The following is a 21,029-nucleotide window of genomic DNA, read 5'->3' on the forward strand; positions in this document are numbered from 1 at the left end:
GAACCACCCTTGTGACTGCCCTTGGAAATGTGATCTGATCTCATCACTGTGGCCACCAGCCCCAGGATGGAACCCACATGGTCTCTGCTTCCTTATGGATGGTGTGTCCACTGCTGCCTGTCATGTCACTGCTCCATGGAAGCTTCCATCTAGTGCCGTCCAGTTGCACCTGGATTGGGGGCAAAGTTCTCACTCCACGCCTCCCTCCTGTTTAGGGTCCATGTCTCTCCATCTCAGTTCAGGAGACTTAGAGGGAACCAGGACCCCTTTGAGTTGGGCTGGGCACAGGTGCCGAGGGAGTTGTGTCCACTTGAGAGAAGGGTTGTGCCTCTCACCCCTTCCTCCCCGCCCCTGGCCCTCCAGACAGCAGGTTCTGCTAATGCCACTCGGAAGACCCTAAGAAGAGGCAGCCCCTTCCACCCTTCTTTCCTCTCCAAGCTGTATGGCCATCCTGCCTTCTCTCTGTCCCGAACCTTAGCCCAGTCTTAATGAGTCTGTGGCAGAGAAGAAAGTGGTTCTGCAAGGATGGCTCTGCGAATCTTTGCTCCTCCCTAGGGATAGCCTTAGGATACCAGAGAGAGAAAACCATAGAGGGGATACTCCAAGAACAAACCTGTCACCTGTCTCACTAGTGTCTGAGTCAGAGTATGACTTTGGTCTCAGATCTATGACTTGGGTCTCTGTGGTTGGGGAGCCTGGAATGCGTGCTTGAGTCTTTGCACTGGGGAGGCTGAGAGTGAGTCGCTGGTGTGCCTCAGCCTCTGTACGGGGAGGAGGGCTGTTCTGTTTTCTCCTCAGGGACTTCAGCTCAGTAGGTGCACAATAAATATTTATTGAATTTAAGAACAGAAAAGTTACAGAATTCTACTCCATTCACAGGCTTGGAAAATTTTCTGCTAAAGAAATCTTGTCTGATCTGGATGTTTCTATCAAGCTGCCTCAAATGCCAGTCTTCCTAGTTTAGGATTAATTTCTGAGTGATTTTTCTGTGAAGCTGTGTTTCATTCTTCTTTAAACTTCTCTGTTCCCAGTCTAACTGGAAAGTGCAGGTGTATCTCTTTCTATCTTCTCGCTGTTTGCTTTCTGTCTTGCAAACAATTCCGTGCAGGCCTGTCTGGGCAGCCCTCTTGTACCTCCAGGAAACTTCTAGACCCTCAAACTGTGGCTTCATTTCTGCTTTATATACTCAAAGTCTTTTTCTATGTGTTCATCCTTCTCATGGACTTTTTTTTTTCTTGCGTCTCATTGCCTCTTTCTCTTCTAGTTGCCACATCTTTTCCCCATATGATTTCTTAATGTCTATTTCATTATTGTCTATAGTTTTATGAAGGTGAGCAGCCCTGTGTGCTTTTATTAAAAAGTATTTGTCTAGAAAGAAGGAAAGGCGTGGTGTGACCCTTGGAGAGCATTGCTAGCCACATCCCCAGTAAAACCCAGGGATTTGCCCAGGTATTGACTCAGTGATACCCATGTGGGTTTTTAAGGTATTGACCTAAATCTGGCTGATCTTGGGGGCTTTCTCCAAATCTCCTAACAGGCAAAATAAATAGTAGGTCACAGAAAATGCATGCTTCTTTGTCACTAACCTTGATTCCTGGGCATGTAGACAGGTATCCTGGGCAGCCCACCAGAAGCTCACCAGGACCTTTTCTCTGGGCTGTTCATTGCTGAGAATGGAGGTATGGGGCTTTCTTTTCTCCCACACTTTCTGGGTACCCTTGGATGCTGGTTCCTGTGAACAAGGACATGGCTTGGAGATGGCCTGGAAGGACAAGGAGGAGTCAGAGTCTCCTTGATAATCCCCAGTGAACCACTTATTTTACTCAGTGTTTTACATGGCTGCATTAGGACTCTTGCTTCCCAAGGTCCTCCCTCAGCCTGTCTTGTCTTTGTGGAAGGTCCTGTCCCTTCAGAGAGTCTCAGCTGGGGCCTGGCCTACCTTAATGACTTCCCCCATTCCTCATCTCCTTCTAGGACAGGCCATTCAGTAGGAGGTCCATTGTAATTTCCTTCCTTTCTGCTTTCATTATATGTGTTCCTCCTTGGTGGGGGGAGGGGACTACAGTGTCAGGAAGGGAACTCACCTTTCATTGAGGAGAACTTACCCCACTGAACACAGTCTGACCTTTTTCTTCTTCATGGTAAAGTAATTATTGAGCTGTCACTAACATTAAAAAAAAAAACATGGTACCAGGAGGACTATGGAGAAGAGAATTGAGATGGTGGGGGTCTTTGAAGGAGCCAAATAAATAGCATCTCTTTGTTTCCACCCAAGATGTGAGCTGATTGACAAGTAAGACAAAGGAGATGATGTACTGAAACCTAGTATTACTATATTTTCTCAACACTGGAGAATATGGTTTATATCTGTGGAAAAATGGGTTTCTTTCTTTCTTTCTTTCTTTTTTTTTTTTGAAAAATAGGTTTCTTAATAACAGGCCCAGAATTAGGAAATCATGAGGCCACTTCTAGAGGTCAGCTTGTTCCCAAAAGAAAGGGAGAGGAAGAGGCAGAGTGCTCAGTTCCTGGGTCAGAGTAAGGCTGGAGAGAGGCCATGTGTGTTAAAGCAGGGGGAGTCCCCTGCATGAGAAAGAACATTGGGGTGGAATCTTGTTTCCCTGGCTATTGTAGATTGCTTGGCCAATGAACTATGACCTTGAACCCTGTTAGCAGGGAGGGGAGCCATGGGGAGAGAAGAGGGAGGCAGCTTCAGGTGTGTGTAGCATTGTTACTGCAGTATTACTCTTGTATGCTCTTATATATGACGGTGGGAGGGCATTTTGGGGTGGACATATTGTTCCCTATACTGCTAAAATCCAGGTAAGGTCAGTTTACAATTTGGATAGGTGAGCCGCTAGGTGGGGTATCTGTTGCGGTTGCTAGGAGTTAGTCTGTTGAAGTGGCTCATAAGGAGGTGTGCCCAGCCTCCTATCCTTTCCATGGGCTTGCTTTCCAAACCTCAGCTGAAGAGAAGGACCATTCTTCAGCCCAGGTTACATGTGGGTGTTTCCTGCATTGGTGTGATTGCCTCTGAGTTGTTCCAGGCCCTGGGACCCAGTTTCGGAATGCCTAGCTAACAGAGACCCAAAGATCATCCATGATGGTTGGCATGCTTCTGTATTCCACATACCAGAACTACGAGAATATTTCTTTCTTCTCTCGCAGGTGATATTTTGAATCAGTGGGATGTCATTAGGTTGCCTTCAATAGTTAGACCAGGGCTGGACACCATGGACAGCGCCACAAAGCCTGCTTTCAGCCAAAGTCTCAACAGGTTCCCATGCTGCCTCACCCACTAGCCTTCCAGTATGTGAGGAAGGAACTTTGCTCTCTTTTTTAAAACTGCTGTGTCCCTTGCAACCAGCACAGCCCCTGATATGTAAAAGGTCCTTAAAAATTATGGACTGAGTGAATTAACAGGTTGTATTTTGAGCACATACTCTGGTGTTCTGAGCACAAACTCTGGTGTTCCGATCGAGTATTATCTCTGAATCCTAAAAGCCACTGAATTTTAGAACAGAAAACTTTTAAAGATTTTAATGAAAGTGTTCCTGGAGTAGAACAGCTGAGAATTTCTGTTACTTGTGGATTTTAATTTTTCTCTATCCCAGGTGAATCTACATTGGCATCTCAGTGACCAAAATGGCTTAATTTTATCTACCCAAAAGCTTTTTCAAAAACTTTGCATGGTGATACTAACAAAACCCCAAATGGGCCAATAATCTGTGAGATGCTGCAGTGTGGCTCAGACAAAACCTGGTGTGTGTGTGAACTCAGCTATCCAGCTGAATAGAAACAAAATACAGTTGAGTCTTCAGCTTTTGAGGAGGACATTTTCCAAAGGCTCCATGGAGATTTTGCTGCCTGATTCTTACTAATGTGTGTTTACAGTGTCTCTGCCATGGAGATTATAGGCAAATGGTGTTTACAAACTGTCCTCATGGTATATAGAATTGCTGGTATTACGTAGCTGTTCACTGTGATGTTGAAACTATCTGTTGGAACTGGACCTCTTAAAAAGAAATCTGTGTGGCAAACATCCTAATATCAGAAAATAAAGTCAATTCTTCTGTGAGGCAGTTCCTATTATCTTTCCACTTTGAGAAATTATTCTCAGTTCAATTGTATTACCATGGTGATGTGTTTGCATTTCAACAAAAACCAAACCGAACCAGACCAAAAGCAGAGCTCTGCACATGTAGCTCCTGTCCTAGGGTTTTTATGCAGTATCCTTATCATTAAATAACCTCTCCAAGGTCCTGGCTAAAAACCACATCAGAGAAGCAGTTTCCTCAGACAGACACAACAATCTGGATTGCTAATCTCAGAATTCTAAGAAATCACATAGAGGTGAAAAGGAGAATGGACATTAGAGGGGGCAAAAACGAAATAAAGAACCAGCCCACAAATGAATAGAAATATACTCATTCTCTAAAATAAGATTGTGGAAGCAAGCAAACTCAGGGAGGGCGTTTTGCTTAATGAGATTTGGCTGTGTGGTTTAGTCCTCTGAGGTCTGAAACAAGTAAACACTTCTAGGAGTGTGAGCACGTACATCCCTCTCTCAGAGGAGACCTCTTCGAGCTGGCTCTCCTGCTCTCTGTTTGTGAAGTTTGTTTTGCTCTTTGGAATAATTGCACATAGAGTCGTGACAACAGAATGAACTCTACAGGAGGTGGGTTTTGAGTTCTTAGAAAATTCCTGCAGTTAGTGCCAATCCGGAGGCAGGAAATCATTTTGCATAATGCTATTTGCATAAGAAGGAAAGAACACATCGTTTATTCTAATCAACAAAGTGTGAAAACAAGATTTGGACAGATGTGCACAACCATCCTGTCCCTCCTGCCTAAATATTGTATTGAACCATCTCTTCCTAGATAACAGTTTTGTTAGCCCAAGGACACAGTAGCTCAGTCAGATCTGGGCTCTCACAAAGCTTTTTGCTAGCTGCTCTGCTTACTGGTAAATAAGCAGTGTGATTTTGCTTAGCAACCCCTCTCTGGAAAGGCAGCACACTTCTGTACGCGGCGTGGTGGGGAGAAGGGGGAGGTGAAGAGAGGGCAAGGAAGGTGAGGTATGTGCCTCTCTCCAGCTGGTTCCTGACATCGCAAACATTATCTACAATTCTTGGCAATCTCGGAAGGATGACGAAGAAGTAGGCGGAAATTAATGGAATGGCAGAGTTTTCAAGATTGTGGGCTGAGACTGTCTGAGAGCTCAACCTAGAGGCAACACAGAAGAACCAAGAGAGAATGAGGACCTTTTTCTCATTAACAGTGAAGTAATTACATGAGATAATGTATCCAGGAAGCGACAACTAACAGCAACTTCCTGAAGCTACACGAAGATTATCTTAAGCCAGACATGAGGGAGCATTCCTCAGTAGCTAAGGGTGATACTAAATCTGGGACTGTCCACATCTGAGAAAACATTTGAAGTTCTACATCAAAGATAATCATTAACAGTCCCTGAGCACTTAGCAGTGTGCAACACTTTTACAGACATATTTAACCTCCCAAACAATCCTGTGAGGTGGATTCTTGATGTCCATGTCAAAAAGGAAGAAACTGATGCACAGAGAGGTGGAGAAACTTGCCTGAGGTCACCCAGCCATATAGCAGTGGGGATGGGTTGTGTCTCGGGCTGTCTAACCTTGGACTCCACATTCCTAAACACCCTTTTGCAAGTGGTAGTGCACAGTTGTGGGGCTAATGGCCATAAGAAGCCCAAAGATCACTGGATGACGTGTAAGATGGTTTGTGGTTCCATCTGGAAAATGTGTTCAATTAAGGTAACTGTTTTTGTTCTGTTTTAATATCTAGAGGGCAGCAAAAACATGGGTATCCAGAATACTATATATTGCTAAAACTTTATGTCCACATCTCTTCCTTTTATAGTGAAGTATGGGTATACACGTTTCCATACACATACATGCACACACGCGCGCACGCACTCACACACACACACGAAACTTGACTTCTTTTTTTTTTTTTTTTAAAGATTTTATTTATTTATTTGACAGAGAGAAATCACAAGTAGATGGAGAGGCAGGCAGAGAGAGAGAGAGGGAAGCAGGCTCCCTGCTGAGCAGAGAGCCCGATGCGGGACTTGATCCCAGGACCCTGAGACCATGACCCGAGCCGAAGGCAGCGGCTTAACCCACTGAGCCACCCAGGCGCCCCGAAACTTGACTTCTTAAGTCCCGAAAATACCCCCATGATTGAATTCTCCAAGCATTCACTGAACATCACCCTAGGACGTCTGAAAGAAGAAGCCGAGCTTTGCCTCGGGTGGTGAGGAGAGTGGTGGTGAAATGTTTACCTTGCCAATAAACTCTCCCACAGATAACCCATTTTAGATGCCATTATTTCTCCTTCGTTACATAGCTCCCTCCCTGCCACCAGACAAATCCTGTCCTGTGCTGCCATCCCTTCCGCCCACCTCAGGGAGCCCAGGACCGTCTCCAACTCTCTACGTACTTGCAAACCCTCCTTTGCCAGCCTCAGCCTCATTTGGATTACAGTTGTGTTCACATCCTAATTTATGACTTAACAAGTGTCTCACAAACATTTAATTTCATTATGCATTTGAGGAGGACAGTTTAGAGAGGAGGGGGAGAATGATGTTCCCCCTGCCAGCAATTAGATTAATTTAATGTGATCTATGGTGAAATCTCCTTTTGGGCTTTGGATTTTTATACATGTCTATAAACAAAACTAGGCTAGTAATAGATAAGTTCCTGGATTCTCAGAGGGGCTCCACTGCCCTCACCAGGTCCTGCTCTAATATTCAGCCTGGAAATTCATGGGATGGGTAAGACATTCCCATGGCTCTCAAGTGACTCATCTTGTCACGATACTTTCATGAAAAAAAAAACCCTGGAATTTTCATTTGCAGTTTCAGCAATATCAGTAAATTATATATATATGTATATATTTTGCAGATGGCCTTTCTGAGGAGATGAGAAGGGGACTGTATAATAGCATGGATCAAATAATTTTTCCCTGTTCCCACTTTATACACTCAGTGCCCTTTTGGGAGTTGGATCACATGACTGCTTTTCATAAAGAAGGATTGTATTTCCTTAGGTTTTCCTGTGCATTTTTAGGGAATATATTGATCTCAGAACGGGAGTATACATAGTGCTGATTTAAGATTCATGCAAATAAATGTTCTCCACTATACTTGTTCTTTTTTTTTTTTTTTTAATTTTTATTTATTTGACAGACAGAGATCACAAGTATGCAGAGAGGCAGGCAGGGGGACGGGGGAAGCAGGCTCCTTGCTGTCCACTGTACTTGCTCTTATTTGTTGAACTAAGTCCTCCATTTTGTCGTGTTGAACATACCTGGGACTGGGACCCCAGGCAGGTGGGGTTGAATGTTTCTGAGCCAGGAGTAGAGCGGACAGCCCTCCCGCATCCCTAGAACTTTCCAATAAAGAGACCGCACTGACTTTTCTCCCACAGTCAAGGGGGAGAGGATAGAAAGCCTAGTCATCTTCTTGCCTGGCATTTCCACAGTTGATCTAAGTGGCTCTCTCTTGACCAGTTCTGTCCTGGGGAGACAGCCAGAGGTGTTCCTGCTTATGACTGAAGCTTAGGAAATCCTGGACAGATCACAGAGTAAACAACTTTTTATTCCCAGTCTTCCTTTCCAGGAGGGAAGCAACATGGTCTGTTGTTCTTCATGGGGGTCAGTCTGGTTGATTTTCTTGGAGGGGGGCAGGTGGGAGCGGGACTCTGGCGACTTTGTGTGAGCTGGGAAATTGTTGAGTAACTTGAAGTCTGGTTCCATCAGTAAGCACTTGACTGGGAGTTAATCACATCAGAATTATAATCTTGGCTTTGTCTCTAATTAGCAAAATCATTTTATGCTAGTCTCTCAACCCCTCTTGGCTTCTGTTGAGTATATGAATGCGAAGTTCTCTCTGTGCTCTGAGGTTCTCTGCCTTCTAATTTACCGGAAGGCAATGAATAGAAAACAGAGCCCGTGATAAAAGTTTCCTATATCCAGTGCCCTACATGTGGTGTATTTTTGCAGAAAATCAATCTAGGTGATGGAGAAAGACCCATGCACTCTGATGTGTAATGGTTTTGGTCAGGTTATGGTGCTACGGCCCCTTGAGGACAATCTACATGCCGGTCCTGGGAGCTTTGAGAGGACTTTAAGGGTTATTCAGCTCAGAGGCCATGCCAGTGTTGTCCTGAGTGCATTCTAGGGGAATGCCAGTGATGCTCCTTGTCCACATCTGGACTTCACTGGCACCATTCCTTTGTGTAACATCTGTCTAATTCCCAATCTAAAGGCTTTCCCGTCTTGACTGGCTCCTGCAGAAGCTCCTATCAATTTAGCAGTAACCTGTTGGTCTGACTCAGACTCTTGTCTGTCCCTGGTGGATAGCAGAGCATGAACACACCGCAGTGCTGGCTCATGTGTGAGTTTCAAAAGAAAAGTATGTCACGAGTGTACAGCTTCAGCAGGGAAGGAGGGTGAAGAAGCTAGAGTCTGTCTCAAATGCGTATGGGGATGGCTGTTTTTTTGTCATCTGAACATTAGTCTGTTTAGTGTGTTTCAGGTCAGCTGTGTTTTTGTTTTTGTTTTTTTTCCAACACATTCCCTTTGATACAAGAGAAACGAGGTGCCAAGTCCATCCCTACCACTGTGGAAAGAGCTCCAAACCTGTACCCTCCTGGAGAAGGGTCAGTAACACCACGTGAAAATTGGCAGCAAGCCTTTCTTGGGGAATCATTGCCTTTGTACTGGTGAGGAAGTTAGAATCCACATTTGGGCTGTAGTCATGGAACCACACACGTGATATCCAAGGCATGATCGGTTTCTTGACCCGGGGCCCACGAACAGACTTTGCTGGGTCTGAGAACCACCTAGAGCCTCTGAAAACTTCTGTATGTGCATTTTTCTAGGAGAGGGTCCCCAGTCTTCATCACATTCTCCCAAAGCTGCCTATGACGGATGAAAGGTGAAAAGCCACCGACATAAAACATTCTTCTTGTGCCTCCGTCTTCTGAACCCGGGGTGATAAAGCTGACTTGCCTGTCTTTCTCCTTTGCTCTCCCAGAAAAAGCAAGTGAGCCAGACCAAGATCCGGGTCATCTCCACCATCCTGTTCATCTTGGCCGGCTGCATTGTATTTGTGACGATCCCTGCTGTCATTTTCAAATATATCGAGGGATGGACCGCCTTGGAGTCCATTTACTTTGTCGTGGTCACCCTCACCACGGTGGGCTTTGGTGATTTTGTGGCAGGTAAGCACCCTGGGCATCCCGGCCACCAGGGCTCTGGTGGGGAAAAGGTTCTGTTGATAATGCTTTTCAAAACCAAGAGAAACTGTATTGTAGGAGAAGCAAATGAAAATGGCTCAGTGTCCCTACTGCGATGCATGCACTCATTTCAAGCCCATGGCTCCATGTAATGTAAAAAGCAGCAGATTCTGCTGAGAAATGAAAGGCAGCGTCTTCCTCCCCAGAGTGCTCATTGCCCTTATCGTCCTATGAATTCTGCATGAGTGAAATGAATTTCTCATTGAATGTTGGACTTCTGATTTACATTAAGGCTCCTTGAATCTATTGATAAAGGCTGTATTAGCAAATGGCAAATATGAAACTCTGAAGCCATTAGCATAAAGCTTGGCCTGCAGCGACCTGTGCGTTAGGGTTCCTGAGGCTGCCCAGGGGAGGGTTGTGTTCCCTGCAGACATTATCCTGGATCTTGCCCTGGCCTAAGACTTAGGGCTCAGTTGACTACCAGGAGCTGAGAACTGTCCCAAGGGAGTATAATACTATAACAAATTCTGCACAAGTGTATATAGAAACAAGAGCCTTCATTATGAACTTAGATGACAACGAACTATGTTTATGGAAGCAAAAGGAAACCACCATCAACTTCGGCTAGGGACGGGGAGTTTAAAAATGAAATGTGATCTGGCTTCTTACCTGTATGGCTTTCCCAGAATGTGGTAGGAAGGCAGGAAGAGGAGGAGGCATCCTTCTCTATCCTAAGGGATATTTCTAGGGGTTTAGACAATTGATTGTTTTCTAGTCTGAGAAGTGAACACTTTAATTAAGCACCTCTGTCCTAAACTCAAAATGTTTGGGTGATGCAAGTGCATTGTGTGTGTGTGTGTGTGTGTGTGTGTGTGTGTGTTTGGCTAGTTCCTGGTTAAGCAGCAGCCTGGACATTGCAGGCTGAGCTCGCAGACTTTATTTGGTACATGATCCTGACCTCTGCCTTGGGGTCTTCTTGGACTGCGGTGCTCACAAGGAGGACAGGGATCTGGAAATCTGGAAAGCAGGACATTCTGGAGGGGATATTCAGGGCTCTTTGAAAGGCACATGGGTGTCTCCACATTTACCCTGATGGTGATAACTAGAAGGGTGGTCTCCCAGCTGTTCTAAATGGGCCAAAGAAGACTAAAGTCCAGTTTGTAAAAATAGAAGTTTTTATTTTTTTTCTGTCCTTTTCACTGCCTAAGGACTGAGCACTTCAAAGTCAAAGTGATTAAAAAAGCCGGGGTTCTGGGATTCCACTCCAGTGCTCAGCTGCTTGCTGTGCTGCCCTTCCCCTTGGATGTGGAGCCCCCAGGGGCCGTCTTGAGCGGAGGCCTGCGGCTCTGGAGGGAAACCACAGAGAACTGTTGGGACTATTTCACAAACTTGTTCAAGTTCTCCCACAGCATAGTTTGCACTGGGTTGTGCTTCAAAGTGCCCTGTGCCAGCCCTAGGCCATCTGCTGCACTGTTAGGGGACGCTAGTGATGAGCCCTTCTCTGTAAACACCTGCTTGACTTGGCCTGTTAATCTGTTAATCTGGGGCACAAATAGAGCCTTGGGATACAAAATTTTAAAAATGCATTTATTTAGTAATCGGCAAAGAGTTTAAATTTTTAATTTGAATTCAGGTTATTTGTTTACATCTAATTATACAGTGTAAGGGCAGGGAAGCTGTTTACTAAAAAAGTGCCATTTGACAATAACATAATTGAATGTTTTAAATTTTAATGTTATACATTGTGATATTATAAAACAAAAAGTATTATAGCCTATTCAAATTAAAGTCCATATATAAAATATCTACCACCTGCTTTGGTTAACATGATTGAATCCAGGCCTTCGCATTAATTGAAAAGTGATGATGAATCTGTAAAATAATAATACAAATTACATTTTATAAAACAGCATCGATTGAAGGACGAAAAAATAAAAAATAAAATGAGCCCCAGATTTAATGCACATGGATATTCTCGGTTGGCCTATGTGATGGGACTTAATTTACAGCTTTATTAAAAATGTCAGAAAAGCTAGCATTGATTTATTTGGATCTTAGATGAATCGAGTTGGCCAACCTAAATGATTTTGCAACATTGGTTCTAAGTAAAAAAGTTGAAGAGAACCCAGGGAAGAACAGGTGTGGTTTATTTAACATTGTGACACATGAATTCATAGGAAGTGGGTCCCTGCTCTTCATCGTGGATGGGAGAGAAGCAAGGACATCCACGTTCCCTACCTCTTCACTCAGGGAGACCACACATGTTAGGGAGCACTGCTCAGCTGGTGTGCTGCTCCTCCCTGGGTGGGGGTGCTGGGGGGAGAAGCAAGGACAAAATGAGAAAGGATTCTGGTGCTTCATGGGGTACTGCCAGTGATTTTAATTGATTATTTCTTCTTATTCTCCACCATAGATTGAGAGCACTTAGTAGTCACTGGTACTTGACCTTATCTTGACTTACCTAGCAAGGGCGTGACCTCCATAGTCACAGGCCTGGCCCCATTTTAATTCCCTTATTACAGAGCCTGATTTTTTTTTTTTTTTTCTTTTTTTTGTCCTGAGGTCTCCATGGACAGGTATCTCTTATAATCCACATTGCTGACTGCAATTAGACCAGGCCCTTGGAAGCTCGGGTTTCCGGAGCTTACGTAGATTGGTCTAAGAATGCATGCCTTAAAAGGCTGGAAGTTTGTCACCACCTTTTGGGCTATACTCTCAGGGCAATGGGGAAGGATACCTGATCCTTTAAAAAGGTACGTTAACCAGAGCCGATGATTGCTGTGATTGGACATGGCATCAACCCTTCTAGAAATGTAACTGGAACATTGATCACCATGCAGGATAAAGTGATGGTTTATTTTGTAGCCGGCTCACGTTAGGACAGCCTAACATCACAGGATTTTGAAACCCTGAGAGCCCACACAGAGCTCTGAATTCCAGCCGAGTCCTTCAAGACGCCAAAGGGTGTTTGTTGTGTTGTTCGCTAGCGCCCCCTAGTGACAAGCCTTGTTGGGTGGTGGTGACTTGCTAAGTAAATATTTCCTTTTCTCCCCAAGTCCTAGCACAGGGACGGAATGAACCACAAAATCCACTTATTGCGGCAGGAACTCCAGTAGAATCCTTGAGGAAGCTGCGGGAGAGAGTTACCTAAGAGGGGAAAAAAAAAAAAAAAGGGCAGCTAAACTAGACCAAAGAGGTCTGGCCACACAGCCCGTTGGTAATGTTTGGAATTCTAATTTTAAGAAATGGCAATGGCCTTGAGACATTGTAGGCTGCACGGAGAGGAACCACAGGCACAGGCCGCATAGCTTGCCCTGCTGCCTTTGGGAGGTATTACTGATACCGTAAAAGCTCAGTGTGGATTCAGTGGTTCTAGAAAAGGTTATAACCACTACCCAGTGGGAAAGACTAGTAATCACTCATTACCGAACCCCCTAATTACCCACACATTGCTAATGTCGGTTGTCTTGGAAATGACCGTGGGCCTGCCTCAGTGAGCAATAGTGTCACACACGGTGAAAGCCAGGCTGACATCAGTTACGTCCTTCCTTCCTTAGGAGAGGGGGCTGGGCTTGGAGGCTGCTTTGCATCGGTACCTTTGGCAGCGCCTGTAGGAGGGCTAGAATAAATAGGCTAATTATTTGCAATAAATGACTGGACCTTTCAGCGGGACAGCCGGTCAATGCAATCGGGCAGCTGGCCAATTTGATTTGATGGATTTCTACTGTAATCCCTATGTATAAAATAGAGGGAGTTGGACTAGCTGGCCTTTTAGTTCTAGCATGGTGATTCTAATTATTGAGCCTAATTGACCTTTCGGATTAGCATCATGTAAACACCATCCCTTAGTTAGCGTTAAATCACTACCACTGGATCAAAGTCTCAGGAATGCCATGAAGTCCAATTTTACTTCCATACATCCACTCCGCTCTTAGGAAATGCATGTAGGAAGGAAGTGGTGCCAAGAAGTCCAAGATGTTGGGGATTACTGATCTTTTATTTTTATTGCATTTAACGAAGTTTGGGAAGACTCTGGACAGCTAGGCCTGCTGTATTTGTCCTCTAGCTGACGTCATTCACGGTCAAGCCCGGGTTGAGAAGAGCTGGACCAAGTTGGCCACGGACATTATGGGTATTTGGTTAGTGGTCATTGTTGTGGGTGTAACGGTTAGTGGTCAAAAATCAGAGAAGCTGAGCCAAAGCCAGACTCCTTTAGGAAGGGGTGCATCTTTTCCTTGCCCTCCCTTCCTTCTAATGCCTCTAACAGCTGAGTGTCAGCTGGAGATAGGATGATGTCTCCGCTACGTGGGCCAGAATAGGTTTGTTCTGCAAAGACCAAATGCTAGACCCTGGTTAAAGTGACGTTTTGTTTTCAGGGGGAAATGCTGGCATCAATTACCGGGAGTGGTACAAGCCCCTGGTGTGGTTTTGGATCCTGGTTGGCCTTGCCTACTTTGCAGCTGTCCTCAGTATGATCGGAGATTGGCTACGGGTTCTATCCAAAAAGACAAAAGAAGAGGTAGGACCCCTTCCAAATTCTATAAATGTTTCTGAGATCAGATGAGCTCCTGTCAAGAATACCTGTCTCTATTTTATGGGCTGGAGGGTTTCTTAATACATGGAGGGCCCCTATGGCTTACTCTTTTTGAATCATTTCCTGAAAGCCAAGTTCAGTGGGATGGCAGTTATTTCTGGATCCTTTTCTGGCAGGTGAGAACATCTGATGACTCACCAGCCCATGGATCCTGGAAGGACTAGTACACAATGACTTTTTTTTTTATTATTTAAATTTTAAAAAAAGTTTTTTTTAGAGGGACAGAGAGAGAGAGAATGTGTGAGCATGAGGGGGAGGGGCAGAAAGAGAGAACATCTCAAGCAGACTCCCCACAGAGTATGGAGCCCAACGCAGGGCTAGATCCCAGGACCCTGAGACTGTGACCTGAGCCAAAACCAAGAGTGGGACATTTAACTGAGCCACCCCCTTCCCACCCCCAGGTGCCCCAGAATGACTTATTTTTTAGGAAAATGAAAAAGGGAAAAAGAAAAAAATAGCAATGGTCAGCAGGGGTAGAACATAGTTGAGGGAGGTGTGCAGACATGTGGGAGAGGCTTAGAACGTCTATAAAAAGCTTGAGAAGGATGGGCCTGTCCTTCAGGTCTTGGGGTCTATATGGAAATTCAGTAGAATACTAGGACTCCTTCCTGATTCTCTGAGACTGAAGTCCTCCCAACAGTGACCAGCTGTGGAGAAGCCAACACAAGGGGTCCCTTTTCACCATCACCCCCTCCTGGTTGTCAGATCTACAAAAACTGCATCGACCCCTATGTCCAAGGACATGCAACCTTTACTCCCTTGGGTAAATATGCGTGAAAACCTACACAAAGGCAAGAAAAGGGAGAAGAGGGGAAGGTAGATTTTGTGATTAAAAAAAAAAAAAAAGTCCATGTAGTTCTTCTAGGAACAGAGGCAAAGAACTGGAAAGGAGGGCAAGAGAAGAAAAAAGGAGCTAACGAGTAGAAGGGAGATTAAAAAGAAAAAAGAAACAAAAAGAGGGGGAAGCTCCTGAAAGGAGTGAAGCCTCCTACTCACTTCTCGGCAGACAGACATTCTGTAGAGACAGCCCCAGGACAAAACTGCCGAATGGGAAATGTTCCCATCTCATTGCCGGGCCCCGGTGTTAATTTTCCCGGCTCCCGGAAACACTGGCAATGCAATGCCATCAATGCCATCCTCAGTCGGATTCCCCAGATGGCTAACTGACCGGCTGAAAGTCAGCTGTAGTGAAAGAGAAGGTAACCATGCAAATATCGACTTTCCTCAATGCAAAAACGCAGACTTGTGAATCCCTCGTGTGTAGAGAAAAGCATGGCACTAGTGCTGTTGGAAGTGCTGAAGGAGAGCCGAGAAATCAGATATCAATCCTCCTGTGTTCTGAGGAAGCAGAACACTGTGGTCTGTGGGCTTCTGCAGAACAGGACTAGAGAAGTTTGTTCCCAGGTGCCCCGGAGGGTCTTCTTAAGGCAGCATAAGCCAGGTAGCACTCAACCATAGTGTGGCCCAGATTCAGGGTGAGTAACACTCCCAGTTTGCCCAGGACTGCAGGGGTACCTAGGACAAGGAACTCCTGTTCGACAACCAGGACAGTCCCAGTCTAACTGGGACCGGTTGGTCACCCTACCCAGACAGAAGCATTGCAGCAACAGAGACAGGCCAAGGACCGGCTGCACCTGTGCTTTGTACCCAGGTGCGTGTCCCTGTCTCATGTAGCATTAAGAACTCTGTGAGCTAGACATGATTACCCCAGTTATGTCGGAGGAAGGAGGCCGTACAGCTAAAAAAAAAAGGGGTGGACGCATAACGGGAACCCAAGCCCGGCCAACTCCATCCAGATAGCGGTTTCTCCCGCAGAATGCCGTCCTCCCGATCGGTCACCACCTCCACATCTCAGGCTCCTGCCAGGTCCTCTAGCAGGTGTGCTCCCTGAGCCACAGGAGCCGGGAGCCAATTTGAGCTGGGTCTTTAGGGCCGAGGCAGCATCCCCATCCGGGCCTGTTCTCCCCCACCTCCCGGCCTCCTCCAAGGGCGGTGGGTGCTGGGAGTGGTGGGGGACCGAGGTGGGGACGGCTTCCTTAGTTGCTCTTCTGTTTCCTGGCCAGGTTGGTGAAATCAAGGCCCACGCGGCCGAGTGGAAGGCCAACGTGACGGCCGAGTTCCGGGAGACGCGGCGGCGGCTCAGCGTGGAGATCCACGACAAGCTGCAGCGGGCAGCCACCATCCGCAGCATGGAGCGCCGGCGCCTGGGCCTGGACCAGAGGGCCCACTCGCTGGACATGCTGTCCCCGGAGAAGCGCTCCGTCTTCGCCGCCCTGGACACGGGCCGCTTCAAGGCCTCGTCCCAGGAGAGCATCAACAACCGGCCCAACAACCTGCGTCTCAAGGGCTCCGAGCAGCTGAACAAACATGGGCAGGGAGCCTCTGAGGACAACATCATCAACAAGTTCGGATCCACCTCCAGGCTCACCAAGAGGAAAAACAAGGACCTCAAAAAGACCTTGCCCGAGGACGTTCACAAAATCTACAAGACCTTCCGGAATTACTCCCTGGACGAAGAGAAGAAGGAGGAGGAGACGGAGAAGATGTGCAACTCGGACCACTCCAGCACGGCCATGCTGACGGAGTGCATCCAGCAGCAGGCGGGCGTGGAGAACGGAATGGTCCCCACGGACACCAAAGACAGGGAACTCGAGAACAACGCATTACTTGAAGACAGAAACTAAATGCTGAGGACCTTGGACTTGACCAAGCGTTGTGGTTTTTTTTGTTTTTGTTTTTGTTTTATATTCACCCTGAGACACGTGCCTTAAAACAGACTTCTCGGTAGTCCGAAATTACATAGCATTGAAGAATATATTTCACTGTGCCATAAATGACGGAGAAAGATCGCTCTGCCAAAAGGAATCAAAGAACACAGGACCACACTTCCGTCAGGGGCCGCAGGACACGCCGGGAGTGTTTGCACACGCAGGAGGTCGTGGCCACGGAAGTTAAGGGCGGGTATGGGACGGTGCTGTGCTCCCCTGAGCGGCGCCGCCCGGACCTGGCGTGGAGAAAGGGCAGCTATTCCTCAGACCAGCCTTCTGAAAGGAACACGTGTGGCTTTTACACGGAGCCTTGTTTCCTGAACCTACCGTTAGAGATATGCACACACAGAGCAGGGGACCAAATGGGGGCTGAACTAGTACCTGTCATGAGGGTTCGAGGTGACATTGTGGCATGTTGCTCTGAGCTTGAGTTTTGATACACAGCCTCAGCGCACAGCTAGTCTTTCTGAGCTCCAAGTGAATGTCCGTGGGACCCGGGAGCATGTGGAATTTGTGAGAAATAGATCAGAGCACACGTATTAAATGGTGCAATTGCTTTCCTCATTACAAAAGAAAAAAAAATCACAAATGCATCACACTGTGGATACCACCTTAACCAAGGACAGAAGCCTATTGAATTTTGTCTCTCGACGAATGAAGAATGAACTTGCAAGCTTTGGCGAAAACTCAACCTCATTCGCTGCATGGTTAATGGGCAAAAATCATGCATTCTCCTCAGTGGGTGCAATGGTGAAAATAAACTGGTTTTGAAATGTCCATTTCACTTTTCTAGTGGAACTTTGGTTGTAACTTGTTTTGATAAGAGGGGGGGAAAAAAAAAAACCAAAACAATTGCCTTGCATGATGCCAGTGGCTTGCTGTTCTGTCTAGCTGATCCTAAATTTTTATAAAAATAGACATCCTGCATGTCTGAGACATACCAAGGAGGACCACGGCATCATTCCATCTCAGGGCTTTTTGTCCCTTTGGGTGTCTTAAGGTAGACATAGTGACGAGGTCCAATCTTGCTATCTCCAAACAAAAGAAAGAATCCCCCAACCAACTCTTGTACAAGAAAATTGAATTGTTTTAATTGCTTGCAGCTTAAGTGCCATTAATGCCATTTAAAAACTAATGCTTAAAAGAAGTATTTACAACATTCCACCTTTATGTTTGGGTGTTCCTTATTTTGAAGGCATCACTTCTTTTCCTTACTTGTTTCTTTGTCTCGCACCTGCTGTTCACGAAAGTTGGAACACCAGGGTGATTAATGGTTTCAATGCAAACAATAGCCACGCGATTGTTCCGTGAGGTTACAATGGCCCTGGGAAGGAGAGTGGGGGAGGGGCCAGTCATAGGTTTTGAAAAAATTTTAAATGGATTTTTTGAAATCAGAAAGGGCAAATTGTGCTAGGCCTCAGCATCCTGTGTGTGCCTCAGCCCCTCGTGTAACTGGGCTGACCATGGGTGGTTCAGACTTCGCTGTTTGGCCCATGTTCTTAAAAATTTGGGCCTGGCAACCCCCAGAAAGTTGCTGGTGATGGGCTCCCCAATCTCAGCGCCATCTCTTGGGGAGTTCACATGACTAACACATGGAGGGGATTGATCAAAAGACCACAAGATTAGTGGAGACTTCTGACTTCTGGGGAAAATGATACCCACCACATCCTTGACCACTGGTACCAGGGCAGACCTCTTCCCGCCCACTTCCCAAAATTGCACAGCTCTCCCTCACCTGGAGCACATGTAGCCCTGCCGGCCCCTCCCCCAACTTCTAGGCTCTAGTTAAAAGTTCTGGCATTGCTTTTGGGAAGGAGCCAAATAAGAATCAGCTTTCACGAGGCCCTTCCTGTCCAAGGTAGACTTGGGTTAATGCCTCCACCGGGCTGAAGCTGTGGCTTACTGGTGACATCCTGTGTCCACATGTTAATAGACACGGAAACGACCTTTGCGCAGGTGTGGGCTCTGGCTCTCACTGTGAGAGCCCTTCCAGCCTGACAAAATGTGTTTTTTGATTGGTAGATCTCTTGGGATGTTCTCTATTTCTCTGATAAGTTAAAAGCTTCCTGATTAAACTATCCATCCATCTCATGCATTTGCGTTTCTGCCCTGTACTTCTCTGTAGCAGTGTGTTGAAAACTCTAGACACTACAGACAAATCTGGCCAAGAGGCTTCCTTGTCATTTATCCAGTGGTTTCCATGGGCCAGGCACTAGATTAGGCACTTTATGGGCGTTAGCTGGCTGAAACCTCATAGCAACACTCTACGGGAAGTGTTTGCAAACCCATTACACAGATGAGGGCACGGAGGCTCAGGGAAGCGGAGTAACTTACCCAACGGCACACAGCAAGAAGGTGGTAGAGCTCGTCCTCAAAGGCTGTCTGACCAAAGTCTGCTTTTGACTTTGCTGTAATGTCCACATCATGCGCTCTTGTGTGTATGTGTGTGTATGTGTATGTGTGTGTTTGTGTGTCTTTCTAGTTTCATGGGTAGGGTGTACGGAGGTGGGGAGATCTCTATTACTAAGAGCGTACAAGGTCTTTGTGTAATCATGACCTAAAGCGTTACCCTTACAGATACTTATACATTATTTTGGTTTGGGTTTTGGGAATGCTGTCTGTGGTGCCCTTTCTGTATTGTTAAAAAAAATGCCCTTTGAAAGCACTCTTTTGCACTTTACTTGCTTACTTTGCAGGAACTCCGCTTATAGCAGGAATAAAACAATTCAAAGCACGAAGCTGCACATTCTACCAAATGGAACAGGTGTTGGTATGTGCGTAGACGCTTCCCCAAAGGGGTCAAATCACAGTAGTACAGAGGGCTCAAAAACAGCCCTCGGCTGAGAGTGGGAAAAAACCCAGTACAACCTGTTCCCTGAATACAGTGGGGCCTCAAGCCCTGGGGAATGAAATCCAAGAAGAGCCCTCCCTCTATGGAGAGTGAGCCATTAAATATGGGCAGTATTGGGCAAACTAGAACATACTCTCCAAAGTCTGAGAAGCTGAGAGGGAGTAAGAGCTTGGACTCCTCATAGTGTGTACAGGCTAAGATTTGGGGGAGGCGAGTCGTGATGAAGTTGTGTGAGTGGTACCCTTTGAAGATGGGACCGAACAGCACATAGCAAATAGCACGTATTGAAGCTGCTGCAGATTCTAAACACTCATCAGCGCCTCCCTGCCCCTCCAACTCGCGCTCCCTATGCCGCCGTAAAGCTGGCTTCAGCGCCTTGATTTTTGCACATGGGAAGAGCACGTGTTCAGTATCTTCCGTGTCTTCAGTGGGTGGTGTCTTTTGCCTCACCTGGTAATTGGGTCCTGATTGTTTCTTCCCTAACAGATCTGGAGGTTTGCTGGGGACAGTGGGGGGATCATTTGGAGATGGTAGCTCCATATCCAGTCCTAACTCAATAGTGAATTCTAGAAACTTACCACCGTCAGGGGAGGGCCCTAATGTGTGTGCAGGTAGGGATGTCCCTGGCCTATAGGTGAGGCCACTGGGACTCTTTGTCTGTGTTTCCCTGTCCCAGCCTGTGAGCGTAGACTCCTCTGTCCTCGTGCTTCTCTGTTACCTTGTCAGGACATCAAGGAAATTCAACACAGATAATCATCAAGGCCTCTTTAATTCTGCAGTTCTCTGACCAAACCTCCCCTGGTCTACGAGTTTGTTAAATTCATTAAGAACGGTATGAGCCATGTTTGTGTATACTGACACACGGGCCACCTTATTTTAGGCTAAGAGTCTCCTGTCCTTTGGGTTTTCTGGGTAATTGATGGAGATCAGATGTATTTGGGAGCCTGGTGTCTGAATTAGAATCGTGCCCTGTGTAGGCTCACTCTATATACTTCCTTATAGTATCCTGTCACCTGGAGGACTCAGGCTACGCGGGCATTTTTTGCATGGTGTTAAGATTGTTTAAAGAACTTCAAAGCTGTTGCTATTTGCAGTCAATTGTGATAGAAGTTCCCTTTGATTACTTCATGAATTCATATAATATAGACAGATACCTGTCACACACACACACACACACACACACACACACGCTGGAAATCGCTGCTTTGGGGTCTAATGGGACCATTCGATGTTGAAAGTCCTCGTTGTGCTAGATGTGAGCAAACCACTCCCTTACCTCCCCCCGAGAGGATGTCATTTCCTGGCTGAGTCAATGCTGCTTATTTATTTGTGTGCTTGGGTTTGGGGGATTAGTGAGAATGTGACCAGAATTTGGGTGGGGCAGATTTATTCTCATCAGATTGGGTAAGATTGTAGACCATCCAATGTATACCATGGTTTCCAAACCATGGAAAAGGCACAGGAAAACACACAAATGTGCAGAGACTCTCTAAAGAAATGAGGAAAAACTGGCTTGGCTTTTCCGGTCCTCTG

The 21,029-nt window shown here is 46.1% G+C and overlaps 1 protein-coding gene across 6 annotated transcripts in view; it reads left to right on the forward strand.

Moving 5' to 3' along the window:
- Positions 1-17,815, forward strand: part of KCNK10 (potassium two pore domain channel subfamily K member 10) — a 133,703-nt gene extending 115,888 nt beyond the window's left edge. For all 6 annotated transcript variants that reach the window (XM_059373572.1, XM_059373571.1, XM_059373570.1 and 3 more), the window contains 3 exons: positions 9,079-9,265; positions 13,660-13,802; positions 15,941-17,815. In XM_059373572.1, coding sequence (XP_059229555.1) covers positions 9,079-9,265; positions 13,660-13,802; positions 15,941-16,561 — 951 coding nt within the window. In that variant the 3' untranslated portion in view covers positions 16,562-17,815. The remainder of the gene's footprint in view (positions 1-9,078; positions 9,266-13,659; positions 13,803-15,940) is intronic.
- The last annotated feature ends 3,214 nt before the right edge of the window (positions 17,816-21,029 follow it).

This window comes from Mustela nigripes, chromosome 13, assembly GCF_022355385.1.
Source record: "Mustela nigripes isolate SB6536 chromosome 13, MUSNIG.SB6536, whole genome shotgun sequence".
Lineage (NCBI taxonomy): Eukaryota > Metazoa > Chordata > Mammalia > Carnivora > Mustelidae > Mustela > Mustela nigripes.